Genomic DNA, 17,237 nt, shown 5'->3' on the forward strand with positions numbered 1-17,237 from the left:
AATTTGAATCCCACCCCCAACCATTCTAGTTTAAAGTCTCCCCAGGAGCCTTAGCAAATCTCCCCACCAGGATATTAGTCCCCCTAGGATTCAAGTGCAACCCGTCCTTTTTGTACCAGTCACACCTGCCCCAAAAGAGGTCCCAATGATCCAGAAACTTGAATCCCTGCCCCTTGCTCCAATCCCTCAGCCACACATTTATCTTCCACCTCATTCCATTGCTACTTTCACTGTCGCGCAGCACAGGCAGTAATCCTGAGATTACTACCTTTGCGGTCCTTCTTCTCAACTCCCTATATTCTCCTTTCAGGAATCTCTTCCCTTTTCCTACCTATGTCATCGGTACCTATATGTACAACGAACTCTGGCTCCTCACCCTCCCATTTCAGGATATCTTGGACGCGATCAGAAACATCCCGGACCCTAGCACCAGGGAGGCAAACTACCATCTGGATCTCCTGACTGCATCCACATAGTCTTATGGTCTATCTCGCTCTCAAGTGTCTCTACATTGGCCAGGAGTATGCTAGAGAGATTTGCTCATGTACCCCATCACTTTAGTCTGTTCTGGCACCCTCATTTTGCTGATGGCAGACATTTACCTGCCTCAAGGTACCGTATCTACATTCCTCACAATCAAGTTTGCCAAGTCCTTCAGAAGAAGGCAAAATCGCTAGTTCATTTAGACAGTTCAAAAATACATTTCTTAATGGGAAATTACAGATTGCAGATTTCAGTGATAGCAATTCAGAAGATGTATATTCTAGTAATTTTGTGAGTTGCACACAAAACGAGGCCATACATCGCCAGTGTCATCTTGGATGCAGCTACGTACAGCCCTCTACAATCACAAAATTGCAAAGCTAGTTTTGGATCTAATTTGCCCTGAATCCTGACCTTCAATGGTCTCCCAAGTGGGACCTTGTTGAAGGCCCTGAAGTCTATGCAAATTCTGTAAAGCATTAACTTAATTAATACACTTCATAGCAAAAAAAAATCAGTCGGGGTTTATCTTTTCAAAGCCACGCCAACTATCTTAGAAACGAATCAGGTTTATTATCACTGACCTCTGTCCTGAAATCTGGATAATAATTACCAATAAAACTTGCACCAAAGAATAACAAATATTTTTGATTATTTTAAAATATTAATTATAGTAAGTTATTTATGTATTTCTAAAACCTATTCACTATGAATTTCCTTGAGTTAGTATGCAAATGTATTTTGATCCCACTACTCAACAGTGAGGTCTAATCTGGATGATTGCATCCAAAACCTCAATTCAAGTCAGGAGATTATGTGTCTTGTTAAATACTTACATTGGGATACTTCTTGAGGTAGGGTTCAAGGAGTGCCTCGGCTTCTTTGAGGTTGCCTTCACCTCCACCTGTTAAGAAGATTCATAGTTCAGAACAGTTATTTTGATAAGATACAACTGGAAGGAATGGACACCAAAATAATAGATTACTTCCACTAAATGCCCCTCAAGAGAAATAGAACAACTCTCATGTATGAATTATTTTTCGAGACCTTGAGATGGACAATTAAACAAAGTACAGTCATTGTTGTAAAGTATAATCATAGAGATGTGCATCACAGAAACTTCACGGCCCACCTCGTCCATGCTTATCTATGCTAATCCCATATGCCCATGTTAGACCTGTCTGTCACTGTTTCTTTCCCGACCAAGTGCCTTTTGAATGCTCAGTAGCATCTGACTTCACCAGCTCTTGTGGTAGCTCATTCCAAATATTCAATACCATCTGTGTGAAAAATCTACCACTTCATTCTCCTCTCAGCTTGTAACTGTGTCCTTTCATTCTGATTTCTCTGCCCTGGCAAGAAAATTCTCGCTCTTTATCCCTGTCAGAAGTTTGTAAACATAATTGCCTTGATCTACAAAGGCATGCAAACCAAATGCTTTCTGCTCTCTCTAACCCACCTGTCTTCATTTTCAGTGAGCTAGGATTTGCACCTCAAGGATTCTCTCTGCTCCGAAGATCCCTTCTATTCACTCTCTATCTCCTATGAGAATTTGTCCACCCAAGATGCATTGCCTCATACTTGTCTAGATTAAATCTCATTTGCTACTGCTTTTCCCAACTTTCCTGCTGTATCTTTAAACAAGATGCCACAGGACGTATATCAGCAGCTCCAACTTCACCAATGTTTGTGTCATCTGCAAAGTTAATAACTGTACCCCTACATTCTCATCCAAGTAATCGATACATATATTACAACAACAAAGTTCTCGGTACTAATATTCCATTGGTTAAAGGTTTCCAGTCAGAAGCACACCCATCCACCATTACCCTATGTCTTCTATTACCAATCTAATTCATCCAATTCAGATCCCATGTTCCTCAATCCTATCATGCGGAATCTTGCCGAAGGATGAATGCAGCAACCAGTTACACAATACAAGATCCTATAACCTGGTGCCCTCCCAAAGAGTTCAGTATTGTTGATATAACCACTTCAGCTGTAAAACTGGTCATATTTAAACACAAGGTACACTGCAGATGCTGTGGTCAAATCAACACGTACAAACAAACTGGACGAACTCAGCAGGTTGGGCAGCTTCCGTTGAAACGACCAGTCAACGTCTCTTTCAACGGATGCTGCCCGACCTGCTGAGTTCGTCCAGTTTGTTTGTACGTGTTCATATAAAAACATACTGAAAGAAAATTAGTATTTTCAGTGTTTTCCTAGCACTATTATTATCTCAAATCCATTTTGTAAAACTGAATCATAATGTCTCCTAACACACTGTTATTCCATTGTCCACGCAAAGATTAGAAGAAATAAAAGGATACATCTTACCAAGGACTACAGTAATGTAAGTTTGGTACATCAAAAGAGTCAATGCACACAGTATTGCTCTCAGACTATGAGTAGCAGCACCTTCTCGCAGCATCAATAATCCCAGCTCCTGTAACAAACAGTGGCATAGCAGAGGTTTAGAAGTACATATTCTATTCCCAATTCCCAATGGAATATCATATTGCCAAAAAAGGATACAAGATAAATAATGAAGAGCGATGGGTAATTATTGTGCTTCACACTCCACATGCATATTGATTACATGATTTTGCTTTTATTTCAGATTTAGGGCAAGGAATTTTCAAGAATGGTGTGCTCTTCAGCCTTCAAACTTGTTGCCCTCTATGGGAAAGGGCAAAGAAGTGGCAAATGAAATTCAGTGTTGATAAGTGCATGGTCATGCACTTTGCTGGAAGAAATGAATGGGCAGACTATTACTGTATTTAGATGGAGAGAGAATTCAAAATGCAGAGATGCAAAGGGACTTGGGAGTCCTTGTGCAAGATACCCTAAAGGTTAACCTCCAAGTTGAGTCAGTGTTGAAGAAGGCAAATGCAATGTTGGCATTCATTTCTAGAGGTATAGAATATAAGAGCAGGGATGTGATGTTGAGGTTCTATAAGGCACTCTTGAGACCACACTTGGAATATTGTGTGAAGTTTTGGGCTCTTTATTTTAGAAGGGATATATTGACATTGGAGAGGGTTTAGAGAAGATTCACAAGAATGATTCCAGGAATGAAAGGGCTACTGTATGAGGAATGTCTGGCAGTTCTTGGACTGTATTCCCTGGAGTTCAAGAAAATGAGGGGGGAATCTATAGAAACATTCAGAATGTTAAAAGGCTTGAACAGATTAGATATGGCAAAGTTATTTCCCATGGTAGGGGATTCTAGAACAAGACAGCATGACTGCAGGAATGAAGGACATCCATTTAGAACAGAGATGTGGAGAAATTACTTTAGTTAGAGGGTGGTAAATCTGTGGAATTTGTTGCCATGAGCGGCTGTGGAGGCCAAGTCATTGGATGCATTTCAGGCAGAGATAGATAGATTCTTGATTAGCCAGGGCAACAAAAGTATGGGGAGAATGCAAGGGAGTGGGGATGATTGGGAAATGGCAGAGCAGACTCAATGGGCCGAATGACCTACTTCTGCTCCTATATCTTATGGTCTTATACCCTTTGATCTGTATCTCTTAACTCCTTTGCGTAACAAAAACCCACACTTAATTACATCAGCAACAGCCTACAGGGCAGGGTGGGAGAAAGAGCGATAACACCAGGAATATACAAGTTCCTTTTACCTCCTATGTGGATGTAATGATTTACATAGAAACACAGAATGCCTACAGCACTGTACGGGCCCTTAGGCCCACAATGCTGTGCCGAACCTGTACTTACCTTAGAAATTACCTAGCGTTACCCATAGCCCACTATTTTACTAAGATCCAGGAGTCTCTTAAAAGACCCTACTGTATCCGCCTCCACCACCGTTGCTGGCAGCCCATTCCACACAATCACCACTCTCTGTGTAAAAAAAACTTACCCCTGACATCTCCTCTGTACCTAATTCCAAGCACCTTAAAACTGTGCCCTCTCATGCTAGCCATTTCAGCCCTAGGAAAAAGCCTCTGACTATCCACATGATCAATGCCTCTCATCATCTTATACACCTCTATCAGGTCACTTCTCATTCTCCGCCACTCCAAGAAGAAAAGGCCAAGTTCACTCAACCTATTCTCAAAAGGCATGCTCCCCAATCCAGGCAACATCCTTGTAAATCTCCTCTGCACCATTTCTATAGTTTCCACATTCTTCCTGTAGTGAGGCGACCAGAACTGAGCACAGTACTCCAAGTGGGGTCTGACCAGAGTCCTATATAGCTTCAGCATTACCTCTTGGCTCTTTAACTCAATCCCACCATTGAAGAAGGCCAATGCACCATATGCCTTCTTAACCACAGAGTCAACCTGCGCAGCAGCTTTGAGTGTCCTATGGACTTGGACCCCAAGATCCCTCTGATCTTCCACATTGCCAAGAGGCTTACTATTAATACTACATTTTGCCATCATTCTTGACCTACCAAAATGAACTATCTCACACTTATCTAGGTTGAACTCCATCTGCCACTTCTCAGCCCAGTTTTCCATCCTGTCGATGTCCCACTGTAACCTCTGACTGCCCTCCACACTATCCACAACACCCCCAACCTTTGTATCATCAGCAAATTTACTAACCCACCCCTCCACTTCCTCATCCAGGTTATTTATAAAAATCATGAAGAGAAGGGATCCCAGAACAGATCCTTGAGGCACACCACTTGTCACTGACCTCCATGCAGAATATGACCTATCTACAACCAAACTTTGCCTTCTGCGGGCAAGCCAATTCTGGATCCACAAAGCAAAGTCCCCTTAGATCCCATACCTCCTTGCTTTCTCAATAAACCTTGCATGGGGTACCTTATCAAATGCCTTGCTGAAATCCATATACAATAAGGCATGATCTGCCTTTGACAAAACCATACTGACTATTCATAATCATATTATGCCTCTCCAATTGTTTAAAAATCCTGCCTCTCAGGATCTTCTCCATCAACTTACCAACAATTGAAGTAAAATTCACTGGTCTATAATTCTCTTTCTTGAATAAGGGAACAACATCTGCAACCCTCCAATCCTCCAGAATCTTTCCCATCCCCATTGATGATGCAAAGATCATTGCCAGAGGCTCATGAATCTCCTCCCTCACCTCCCACAGTAGCCTGGGGTACATCATGTCCGGTCCTGGTGACTTATCCAACTTGATGCTTTCAAGAAGCTCTAGCACATCCTCTTTCTTAATGTCTATATGCTCAAGCTTTTCAATCCGCTGTAAGTCATCTCGACAATCGCCAAGTGAATACTGAAGTAAAGTATTCATTAAGTGCCTCTGCTGTCTCCTCCAGTTCCATACACACTTTTCCACTGTCACACTTGATTGGTCCTAATCTCTCACGTCTTATCCTCTTGCTCTTCACATACTTGTGGAATGCCTTGGGGTTTTCCCTAATCCTGCTCACCAAGGCCTTCTCATGGCCCCTTCTGGCTCTCCTAATTTCATTCTTAAGCTTCTTCCTGGTAGCCTTATACTCTTCTAGATCTCTATCATTACCTAGTTTTTTGAACCTTTCGTAAGCTTTAATTTACTTCTAGACTAGATTTTCAACATTTACTCCTCCCATTATTTCCTAAAACAGTTTCTCTGCTTTTGTCAACTCCTTAGATTTTTTTAAAAAATCACTCTTAAAATTTTGTCCACAAACACTTAACATCAAATAGGAGTGCAGAAACTCTCTGATGTCTTGGCAAAAGCTGCCTGAGAATATACAGCAAAACACATTCCTGAATGATTCACCATAAACCTGCATGGACATAATCTCCCATCTTCCCGTTTTAAAAGCCACTGCATCCTGCTTGGGAAATTATTTTGAAACTTCCTAAGTATTTCCAAATCCACATTAAGCATAACTGCAGATTTAGAAAAATGCAATATTGAAAGTATTTTCTCTGCAGTTATACATTCCGTTGGCCTAATAAAATACTCAGACAGGCCCCTCATGCAAGGTCCTGACCCTCCAATATCTTTTGTGTATGTGACGTGCACATTTCAAGCAGACTGAAAGGACTTTATTGCAAGATATCCCATTAATATACGGGGTGAAGATCATGAAGAGAACATTGTGGGGCAAAAAGCAGAGGTGAGAAATGTGAGGGGGAAAGAGGACTGGTGGTCAATGAGACAGTAATAGTGGAAGAGTTTTGGGGTGTGGATGGAATGATGAGATTATCATCAGAAAGGAAGAGGAAAGAATATTGGATGCAGGCCTGAGAAGAAACTTAAGGAATGAGTAGGGTGAAACATAGACTAGTTAAAAGAACGAGGGACCTCAGGGAAGAGACTAATATGGTGTGACACAGGTAGAATTAATGAGGATATTAGTAATAACGAAGCATCCATCTTAAAGTTGTTGCCTTGTACTCTTGCAAGATTGGCCAATAGGAATGGACCTGTAACTAATATTGGTTTAATCTTCAGTCCTCATGGCCTGTGCAAATAAATAATTCAAGCACACAGATATATTCCACACGTGACAGCAACCATACATTGAACCCTGGTTGACACTTCTTGTACACACATTCCTGGTGTTCAGCCATATGCTGCAGGTAAATTTTAGATACTGTTCAATTATGTAACACATTAAAACATTATTTCATGCAGCTGACTTTCCATTGCCGATACTCTCACATTGAATTGGGATGGATCTATCCTCATGGGCTGCGTTGGATTTTGTCTGTTGCATCCCAGAAGCAGTGCCAGTGATGGAGCAAATATGAGTAGAGTACTGTTTGAAAAGTGTCTTTGTATCTTCACTAGTCATAGGTATGTTACTGAAGGATAGAAGGTTGCTAATGTTGTTCCTTTGATCAAGAAGGGAATTAAGGATAATCTTGGAAATTATAGTCTGTTGACTCTTATGTCTTAGTAATAGGGAAACTAATGGAAAGGATATGTGAACATTTGGACAAATCTGGTCTGATTTGTGGCTTTGTGCAGGGCACATCATGTCTGATTGATCTGCATTTTTCGTGGAGCTGATAAAGTTGATTGATGAAGTAGAACAGTGGATGCTTTCTACATAGATTTTAGTAAAGCATTCAACAAGGTCCCGCATGGTAGGCCAGAAAATTGGGATGGTGACTTAGCTGATTGGATCCAATATTAGCTTGTCCATAGAAGACAAAGGGTAGTGGTGGATAGGTCTTATTCTGATGAAGGCCTGTGACTAATGGTGTTACAGAGGGAACTGTACTAGGACCTATAAATTATTTGGATGAAAATGTGGTAGGATCCCGGAGTATATTTGCAAACCATGCAAAGGTTGCTAGAATTGTGGATTGCACAGAAGATTGCCAAAGGTTGATAACAAGATTGAATATCTGTTTAAGTTTGAGCACAACTGCAAATTGCCAGTAGATGGTGTTCTAATGCTACTGAGAAGCTGAGTGCTCAGACTGTGGATCTAGATACACAGGTAACTGGATACTACTTCATAATGCCAGAGACAGGCTCAATCCTGTCATGTTTTCCCTATGACCATGTGCATTTCCTCCAGGTACCTTAGCTTTTCCCCCCAATTTAAGGATGTGTCAATTGGTTGGTTAATTGTAATTGCCCCCAGTGTGTAGATGAGTGGTAGAATCTTCAGGGAGTTTATGATTATGTGGATGGGTGACTGACAGTCAGCATGGACTTCCTGAGCTGTAGGACATGTTTCTCTGCTGTACCTTTCTCTGATAATAAGTTAATGCCAAACGATTTACAATTTCAACAAGTACAATTATTTACACATACCTGATTACCCGAAAATCCGATAAATTCAAGTAGTCGAAGAATTCTTAAAGGTAGCAAAGATAGCATCTGTTGTGATGTAAATAAAGCATTTTAGTTTAAAAGGCTAGTTAACTTAAACAACAAAAGTACTTCTGATGTTTATCGTGATGGAAGCTTGAGTGTGTCATACCAGGTTAAAGGCTCCAATTCCTAATTTGACTCCACCTTCAAACTGGCAATAGACATCAGTTTTGACTCGATCCTGTGTCATCTGCACAATCTGCTGGCATTCCCTTAACAAACAGATCAAATATTTTCATGGTAAGCAAGTGAAACAAAAAATAATTTCTAAACAGAGTCAAACCATCGTATCCAAAGCATTTTCATCTTAAATTAGCTATATTTCAAAATAGGCAATGGCGGGCATCCCTGGCTTGTTAGATATAACTAGTTCATTTTAACTGTTCTCATTAAAAATAAAAACCATAACAGAAGGTAATAAAAAGATGAAGGCCTTTCTTCTAGTAAGTAGTTTCTTTCAATTAACCTTTTCCTTTCTTTTTATTCATGTTGCAACATGGATGTTCCTGGCAACACAAAAAATTACTTCCCATCCTATTATGTGGTTGACATGACAATAGGGAATTAGCTCACAAAATTGTTGTAATGTATTTATCAGTGTCAGTGTTGTTGGCTGGGGATTTCCGGGACCCATTTATAATGAGAGCAACAGACCAGTGGTGGTGTGCACCTGCTGCCTGTCTTCTTTGACAGCAGTGCTCATTGGGTAGGGCAGCCGCCCAAATGAGTAACACGGTGAATTTTATGAATGTTCATAATTAGCAACATCAGAAGGAGGGAGTGAAAGCTTCAGTGGTGAATTATACATTAATCAAATGTATAGCTTTGCTGTTGAGATTTTGGAGTTTTATTAAAGCACAACTCACCCAAACAAGTGGATAGCATCTTATCATTCTTCAGAGTTAAACCTTGCCCTGGTAGAAAGGCATGTCAGAAGTTAGGAGGTCTGACAGCCTGCAACTTGCTTTTGTAACCAAAATACATATGTGGCAAGTTCTTTGTCAATAGTGAACCCTATGGCATCGATGGGGAACATGGCCATAGATAATGCTAAGGGCAGTTGGTCGGACTAGTTCTTGTTGGAGATGATCATTGCCTGCTAATTGTGTATTGTAATGTTATTTACCTTTTGACAGCCCATAACTGAATACTGCAGACAGCAATGAATTGGCTCATTGTTTGAGCAGTTGCAAATAGTTAGAAGTTGCAACTTTACTGAAATATTCTAGGCCAGCCATTCTTAGCAACTGAGCTTTGCAAATGGAGTATAGGAGTTCTAACGTCTGCTCAAAATCCAAATGACAGAGTTTGAGCTTTTCTAGTTGATAGTCAACATCTGAACTAATGATAGAATGAGGTTATTCATGAAACTGCTGAAACACCAGTTAGGCTACGTCCACACTAGATCAGATAATTTTGAAAACGCCGATTTTGCGTAAAAACGATATGCGTCCACACCAAGCGTTTATAAAAATACCTCCGTCCACATTAAAATGGTATTTGGGCGAATCTCCTCCTACTGGGCATGTGCAGGTCACATCTACAGAAAACAGGCGACATGTTTGGTGTGGAATCTCGTAGTGAAAGTGCGCGTTTGTGCAGTTACAGACGAGAAAAACTTAAAACAAAATTGCCAAACGACGGACAGCTGTTGGCTCTCACGCAGGAGGACTTAAAACTGAAAAAAACAAATACTGGAGCGCATGGAGGCAACCAACAGGGAGTTCACAGACATTGACAACTAACATTGAAAAACTGACCAACTCCATTGCATTAATAAAGCACGTTGTTAAATGTATAAAACATGTCTGCATTAGTACAATGTTACAGTAGGCTGTTTCACATCTATTGTCAGAGAAATACTTGCATAAACAGGTAAACCACCTTCATACAAGCAAGGACAGAAAACAGGGCAAAGTGAGTATACTTATTTATTCAGTAAGTTATAGGTCAAAGTATTTGGTGAGTACATTTCTAACTCTTCTGGTTTCAGTCTCATTGCCATCTATTCTGAAATTGTTAGGCTGTGTGGTGGTTGCGTTCAAGAAACAATGAAATGCCGCCATCTGTTCCGGCACGTCATGACAATGTTTCTAGAAATCTCCGGTTACCCCATCCACACTACTCTTGCCCAAGCGGCATTTTCAAATTTACACACTCTGGAGGGCGTTTTAGAAAATCTCCATTTTCGGGGGAGGAAAACGCCATTTCAGTGTGGATGGAGGGTCAAAACAAAGAGAAAAAGCTTCGGTTACAGATTTATCCAGTCTTGTGTGGACGTAGGCCGTGTCAGTTCCTACAGTCAATTTGTCAACATCTGCACATCTGAAAGAAAGGCAAACAGTCTTGCATTTACATAAGAATACAAACAGAAAATGCCAGAAATGTTCAGGGATTCGGGCAGCATCAAAGAAAAGAGACAAACAGTCAACATTTCAGGTTGAATACCCTTCATCAAAACTGGGAAAGAGAGGAAATAGAAACAACTAAGGAAAGCAAGTTCCCTCCTTAAGAATGTTAGTGAGCAAGATGGGTTTTACAGCATTCTGGTAGTTTTGGAACATAAAACAGTACAGCAGGGGCACAGGCTCTTCAGCCCACAAATGATGAATGACGCTTCCTTAAACTAATCTTTAGCCAGAGTGGTGAATCTCTGGAATTCTTTGCCACAGGCAGCTGTGGAGACCTAGTCTTTATGTACATTTAAGACAGAGGTTGATAGATTCTTGATTGGTCAGGGCATGAAGGGATTTGGGGAGAAGGCAGAAAATTGGATCAGCCATGATGAATAGGCGATGGGCCAAATGGCTTAATTCTGCTCCTATATTTTATAGACTTATGGTCTAAACTGACCTGCCTGCCCATGCTTCTGTCTAAATGTTTCTAATATAAATGTTGCTATCACATCCATTTCCAGATACCTACTACTCCGTGTAAAATACTACTGGCTTTATAAATCTCCTTTAAAACTCCACCCCCCCCTTGCCTTAGAACTATGTTGCTGTCTATAGAACATGTTATACCATAGGAAAAGACGGACCAATGACTCTAACAATGCCCTTTGTAATTTAAATATTTTGCAATCTGAATCAGAACCAGGCTTATTGTCACATATAGAACCATAGAACATTACAGCACAGAAACGGGCCTTTTGGCCCTTCTTGGCTGTGCCAAACCATTTTTCTGCCTAGTCCCACTGACCTGCACCTGACCCATATCCCTCCACACACCTCTCATCAACGTACCTGTCCAGGTTTTTCTTAAATGTTAAAAGTGAGTCTGAATTCACCACTTCAACTGGCAGCTCATTCCACACTCCCACTACCCTCTGTGTGAAGAACTCCCCATCCATTGTTCCCTTTAAACTTTTCCCCCTTCACCCTTAACCCATCTCCTCTGGTTTTTTTCTCCCCTAGCCTCCGTGGAAAAAGCCTGCTTGCATTCACTCTATCTATACCCGTCATAATTTTATACACCTCTATCAAATCTTCCCTCATTCTGCTACGCTCCAGGGAATAAATTCCTAACTTATTCAACCATTCTCTGTAACTCAGTTTCTCAAGTCCCGGCAACATCCTTGTAAACCTTCTGTGCACTCTTTCAACCTTATTAATGTCCTTCCTGTAATTCGGTGACCAAAATTGTACACACTATTCCAAATTCAGCCTCACCAATGTCTTATACAACCTCACCATAACGTTCCAACTCTTATACTCAATACTTTGATTTATAAAGGCTAATGTGCCAAAAGCTCTCTTTACGAACCTGTCTACCTGTGACACCACTTTTAGGGAATTATGTATCTGTATTCCCAGATCCCTCTGTTCTACTGCACTCCTCAGTGCCTTAACATTTACCTTATATGCTGTACTATTTACCTTATATATTCTACCTTGGTTTCTCCTTCCAAAGTGCAATACCTCACACTTGTCTGCATTACAGACAGACAGAGAGACAGACAGACATACTTTATTGATCCCCAGGGAAATTGGGTTTCGTTACAGCTGCACCAACCAAGAATAGTGAAGAAATATAGCAATATAAAACCATAAATAATTAAATAATAATAAGTTAATCATGCCAGGTGAAAATAAGACCAGGACCAGCCTATTGGCTCAGGGTGTCTGACACTCCGAGGGAGGAGTTGTAAAGTTTGATGGCCACAGGTAGGAATGACTTCCTATGATGCTCAGTGTTACATCTCAGTGGAATGAGTCTCTGGCTGAATGTTCCTGTGCCTAACCAGTACATTATGGAGTGGATGGGAGTCATTGTCCAAGATGGCATGCAACTTGGACAGCATCCTCTTTTCAGACACCACCGTCAGAGAGTCCAGTTCCACCCCCACAACATCACTGGTGTTACGAATGAGTTTGTTGATTCTGTTGGTGTCTGCTACCCTCAGCCTGCTGCCCCAGCACACAACAGCAAACATGATAGCACTGGCCACCACAGACTCGTAGAACATCCTCAGCATCGTCTGGCAGATGTTAAAGGACCTCAGTCTCCTCAGGAAATAGAGACGGCTCTGACCCTTCTTGTAGACAGCCTCAGTGTTCTTTGACCAGTCCAAGTTTATTGTCAATTCATATCCTCAGGTATTTCTCCACTATGTCCACACTGACCCCTTGGATGGAAACAGGGGTCACCGGTGCCTTAGCGCTCCTCAGGTCCACCACCAGCTCCTTAGTCTTTTTCACATTAAGCTGCAGATGATTCTGCTCGCACAATGTGACAAAGTTTCCCACCGCAGCCCTGTACTCAGCCTCATCTCCCTTGCTGATGCATCCAACTATGGCAGAGTCATCAGAAAACTTCTGAAGATGGCAAAATTCTGTGTTGTAGTTGAAGTCCGAGTTGTAGATGGTGAAGAGAAAGGGAGACAGAACAGTCCCCTGTGGAGCCCCAGTGCTGCTGACCACTCTGTCTGACACACAGTGTTGCAAGCACACGTACTGCGGTCTGCCAGTCAGGTAATCAATAATCCATGACACCAGGGAAGCATCCACCTGCATCACTGTCAGCTTCTCACCCAGCAGAGCAAGGCGGATGGTGTTGAACGCACTGGAGAAGTCAAAAAACATGACCCTCACAGTGCTCGCCGGCTTGTCCAGGTGGGCATAGACACAGTTCAGCAGGTAGACAATGGCATCCTCAACTCCTAGTCGGGACTGATAGGCGAACTGGAGGGGGTCTAAGTGTGGCCTAACCATAGGCTGGAGCGGCTCTAGAACAAGTCTCTCCAGGGTCTTCATGATGTGGGAGGTCAATGCCACCAGTCTGTAGTCATTGGAGCCACTGGGGCGCGGCATCTTCAGTACAGGGACGAGGCAGGATGTCTTCCACATCACAGGAACCCTCTGGAGACTCAGGCTCAGGTTGAAGACATGGTGAAGTACTCCACATAGCTGAGGGGCTCAGGCTTTGAGCACCCTGGGGCTGACACCATCCGGGCCTGCAGGGGAACCCTATCCCAAGTGGGGTGGCGAGCAGATTGGGTGAGGGCAGATGTGCGGGAAATGGGAGAGATGCGTTTGAGAGCAGAGTTGTCCCCTTGACTTCATCTACCACCCCACCAGCCTCCAGGTCCAATGTATAATTCTCCATAACTTCCGCCGCCTCCAATGGGATCCCACTACCAAGCACATTTTTCCCTCCCCCCCACCTTTCAGCTTTCCGCAGGGATAGCACCCTACGCGACTTCCTTGTCCACTCGTTCCCCCCCATCCCTTCCCACCGATCTCCCTCCTGGCACTTATCCTCGAAAGCAGAATAAGTGCTACACCTGCCCTTACACTTCCTCCCTCACCACCATTCAGGGCCCCAGACAGTCCTTCCAGGTGAGGCGACACTTCACCTGTGAGTCGGCTGGTGTGGTATACTGCGTCCGGTGCTCCCGGTGTGGCCTTTTATATATTGGTGAGACCCAACGCAGACTGGGAGACCGTTTTGCGGAACACCTATGCTCGGTCCGACAGAGAAAGCAGGATCTCCCAGTGGCCACACATTTTAATTCCACGTCCCACTCCCATTCTGATATGTCTATCCATGGCCTCTTCTACTGTCAAGATGAATCCATACTCATGTTGGAGAAACAACACCTTATATATTGGCTGGGTAGCCTCCAACCTGATGGCATGAACATTGACTTCTCTAACTTCCGTTAATGCCCCTCCTCCCCTTCTTACCCCATCCCTGACATATTTAGTTGTTTGTTTTTTTCTCTGCCTCTTTGCCCATCACCCTGCCTGTTCTCCATCTCCCTCTGGTGCTCCCCTCCTCCCCCTTTCTTTCTCCTGAGACCTCCCGTCCCATGATCCTTTCCCTTCTCCAGCTCTGTATCACTTTCGCCAATCACCTTTCCAACTCTTAGCTTCATCCCACGTCCTCCGGTCTTCTCCTATCATTTCGCATTTCCCCCTCCCCCCCACTACTTTCAAATCTCTTACTATCTTTCCTTTCAGTTAGTCCTGACAAAGGGTCTCCACCCAAAATGTCGACAGTGTTTCTCCTTATAGATGCTGCCTGGTCTGCTGTGTTCCACCAGCATTTTGTGTGTGTTGTTTGAATTTCCAACATCTGCAGATTTCCTCGTGTTTGCTCTTCTGTTAGCCCTCCTGATTTCTTTCTTAAGTATTTTCTTGCACTTTTTATACTCCTCAAGCACCTTATTTTCTCCCTGTTGCCTATACCTGTCATACATCTCTCTCTTCTTCTTTATCAGATTTCCAATATCCCTTGAAAACCAAGGTTCCTTATTCATATTCACTTTGCCTTTAATCCTGACAGGAACATACAAATTTTGCACTCTCAAAATTTCTCCTTTGAAGGCCTCCCACTTAGCAACGCATCCTTGCCAGAGAACAACCTGTCCCAATCCACACTTTTTAGATCCTTTCTCATTTCTTCAAATTTGGCCTTTTCCCAGTTTAGAACCTCAACCCAAGGACCAGATCTATTTTTATCCATTACCAAGTTGATACTAATGGCATTATGATCACTAGACCCAAAGTGTTCCCGTACACACACTTCAGTCACTTGTCCTAACTTGTTTCCTAATAGGAGATCTACTATTGCATCCTCTCTAATTGGTACCTCTATATATAAATTTAGAAAACTTTCCTGAACACATTTTACAAACTCTAACCCGTCTAGACTTTTAACAGTACGGGAGCCCCAATCAATACACGGAAAATTAAAATCCTCTACTATCACAACTTTATGTTTCCTGCAGTTGTCTGCTAGCTCTCTGCAGATTTGCTCCTCCAATTCTCGCTGACTATTGGGTGGTCTATAATACAACCTCATTAATGTGGTGAGGTAGGTTTAACTGTGTTAATTTCAGAAAGGAAGGAGTATGTGTGTGACTCCAGTTTTCTGTGCTCGGTGTCAGATGTGGGAGGTCCTGGAGACTCCCAGCCTCCCGGACGGCCATATCTGCACCCAGTGTGTCGAGCTACAGCTCCTGAGGGACCGCGTTAGGGAACTGGAGGTGCAGCTCGATGACCTTCGCCTGGTCAGGGCGAGCAAGAGGTGATAGAAGGGAGTTATAGGCAGGTGGTCACACCAGGGCCACGGGAGACAGACAAGTGGGTCACAGTCAGGAGGGGGAAGAGAAAGAATCAGGTACTAGAGAGTACCCCTGTGGTTGTACCCCTTGACAATAAGTACTACTGTTTGAGTACTGTTGGGGAGGACAGCCTACCAGGGGAAAGCAACAGTGGCCATGCCTCTGACACAGAGTCTGGCCCTCTGGCTCAGAAGTGTAGGGAAAGGAAAAGAAAGCCAGTAGTGATAGGGGACTCTATAGTTAAGGGGTCAGACAGGCAATTCTGTGGATGCAGGAAAGAAACTAGGATGGTAGTTTGCCTCCCAGGTGCCAGGGTCCAGGATGTTTCAGATCATGTCCAAGATATCCTACAGCAGGAGGGAGAATAGCCAGAGGTCGTGGTACATATTGGTACCAGTGACATAGGTAGGAAAAGGGAAGAGGTCCTGAATAAAGAGAACAGTGATTTAGGAAGGAAGTTGAGAAGCAGGACCGCAAAGGTAGTAATCTCGGGATTACTGCCTGTGCCACGCGACAGTGAGAATAGGAATAGGCTGCGGTGGAGGATAAATGCGTAGCTGAGGGATTGGAGCAGGGGGCAGGGATTCAGATTTCTGGATCATTGGGACCTCTTTTGGGGCAGGTGTGACCTGTACAAAAAGGACTGGTTGCACTTGAATCCCAGGGGGACCAATATCCTGGCAGGGAGGTTTGCTAAGGCTACTGGGGAGAGTTTAAACTAGAATTGTTGGTGAGTGGGAATCAAACTGAAGAGACTGGGGAAGAGGCGGTTGGCTCACAAATAGAGAAAGCTTGGAGACAGTGTGAGAGGGAGGATAGGCAGGTGATAGAGAAGGGACGCGCTCAGACTGAAGGCTTGAGAAGTGTCTATTTTTATGCAAGGAGTGTTGTGAACAAAGCGGATGAGCTTAGAGCATGGATCAGTACTTGGAGATATGATGTGGTGGCCATTACAGAGACTTGGATGACTCAGGGACAGGATTGGTTACTTCAAGTGCCGGGTTTCAGAAAGGACAAGGAGGGAGGCAAAAGAGATGGGAGTGTGGCACTGTTGATCAGAGATAGACTCACAGCTGCAGAAAAGGTGGACGCCATGGAGGGATTGTCTATGGACCTCTGTGGGTGGAGGTTAGGAACAGGAAGGGGTCAATAACTTTACTGGGTGTTTTTTACAGACCGCCCAATAGTAACAGGGATATTGAGGAGCAGATACGGAAATAGATCCTGGAAAGGTGTAATAATAACAGAGTTGTCATGATGGGAAATTTTAATTTCCCAAATATTGATTGGCATCTCCCTAGAGCAAGGGGCTTAGATGGAGTGGAGTTTGTTAGGTGTGTTCAGGAAGGTTTCTTGGCACAATATGTCGATAAACCTACAAGATAGATAG

General features: G+C 43.0%; 1 protein-coding gene across 4 annotated transcripts in view; it reads right to left on the minus strand.

Moving 5' to 3' along the window:
• The window catches only part of ttc39b (tetratricopeptide repeat domain 39B), a 288,093-nt gene that overhangs the window by 132,312 nt on the left and 138,544 nt on the right, over positions 1 to 17,237 (minus strand). For all 4 annotated transcript variants that reach the window (XM_073024732.1, XM_073024722.1, XM_073024741.1 and 1 more), the window contains 4 exons: positions 8,387 to 8,489; positions 8,218 to 8,283; positions 2,824 to 2,932; positions 1,320 to 1,387 (listed from right to left, as the gene is read on the minus strand). In XM_073024732.1, coding sequence (XP_072880833.1) covers positions 1,320 to 1,387; positions 2,824 to 2,932; positions 8,218 to 8,283; positions 8,387 to 8,489 — 346 coding nt within the window. The remainder of the gene's footprint in view (positions 1 to 1,319; positions 1,388 to 2,823; positions 2,933 to 8,217; positions 8,284 to 8,386; positions 8,490 to 17,237) is intronic.

This window comes from Hemitrygon akajei, chromosome 2 (assembly GCF_048418815.1).
Source record: "Hemitrygon akajei chromosome 2, sHemAka1.3, whole genome shotgun sequence".
Taxonomy (NCBI): domain Eukaryota; kingdom Metazoa; phylum Chordata; class Chondrichthyes; order Myliobatiformes; family Dasyatidae; genus Hemitrygon; species Hemitrygon akajei.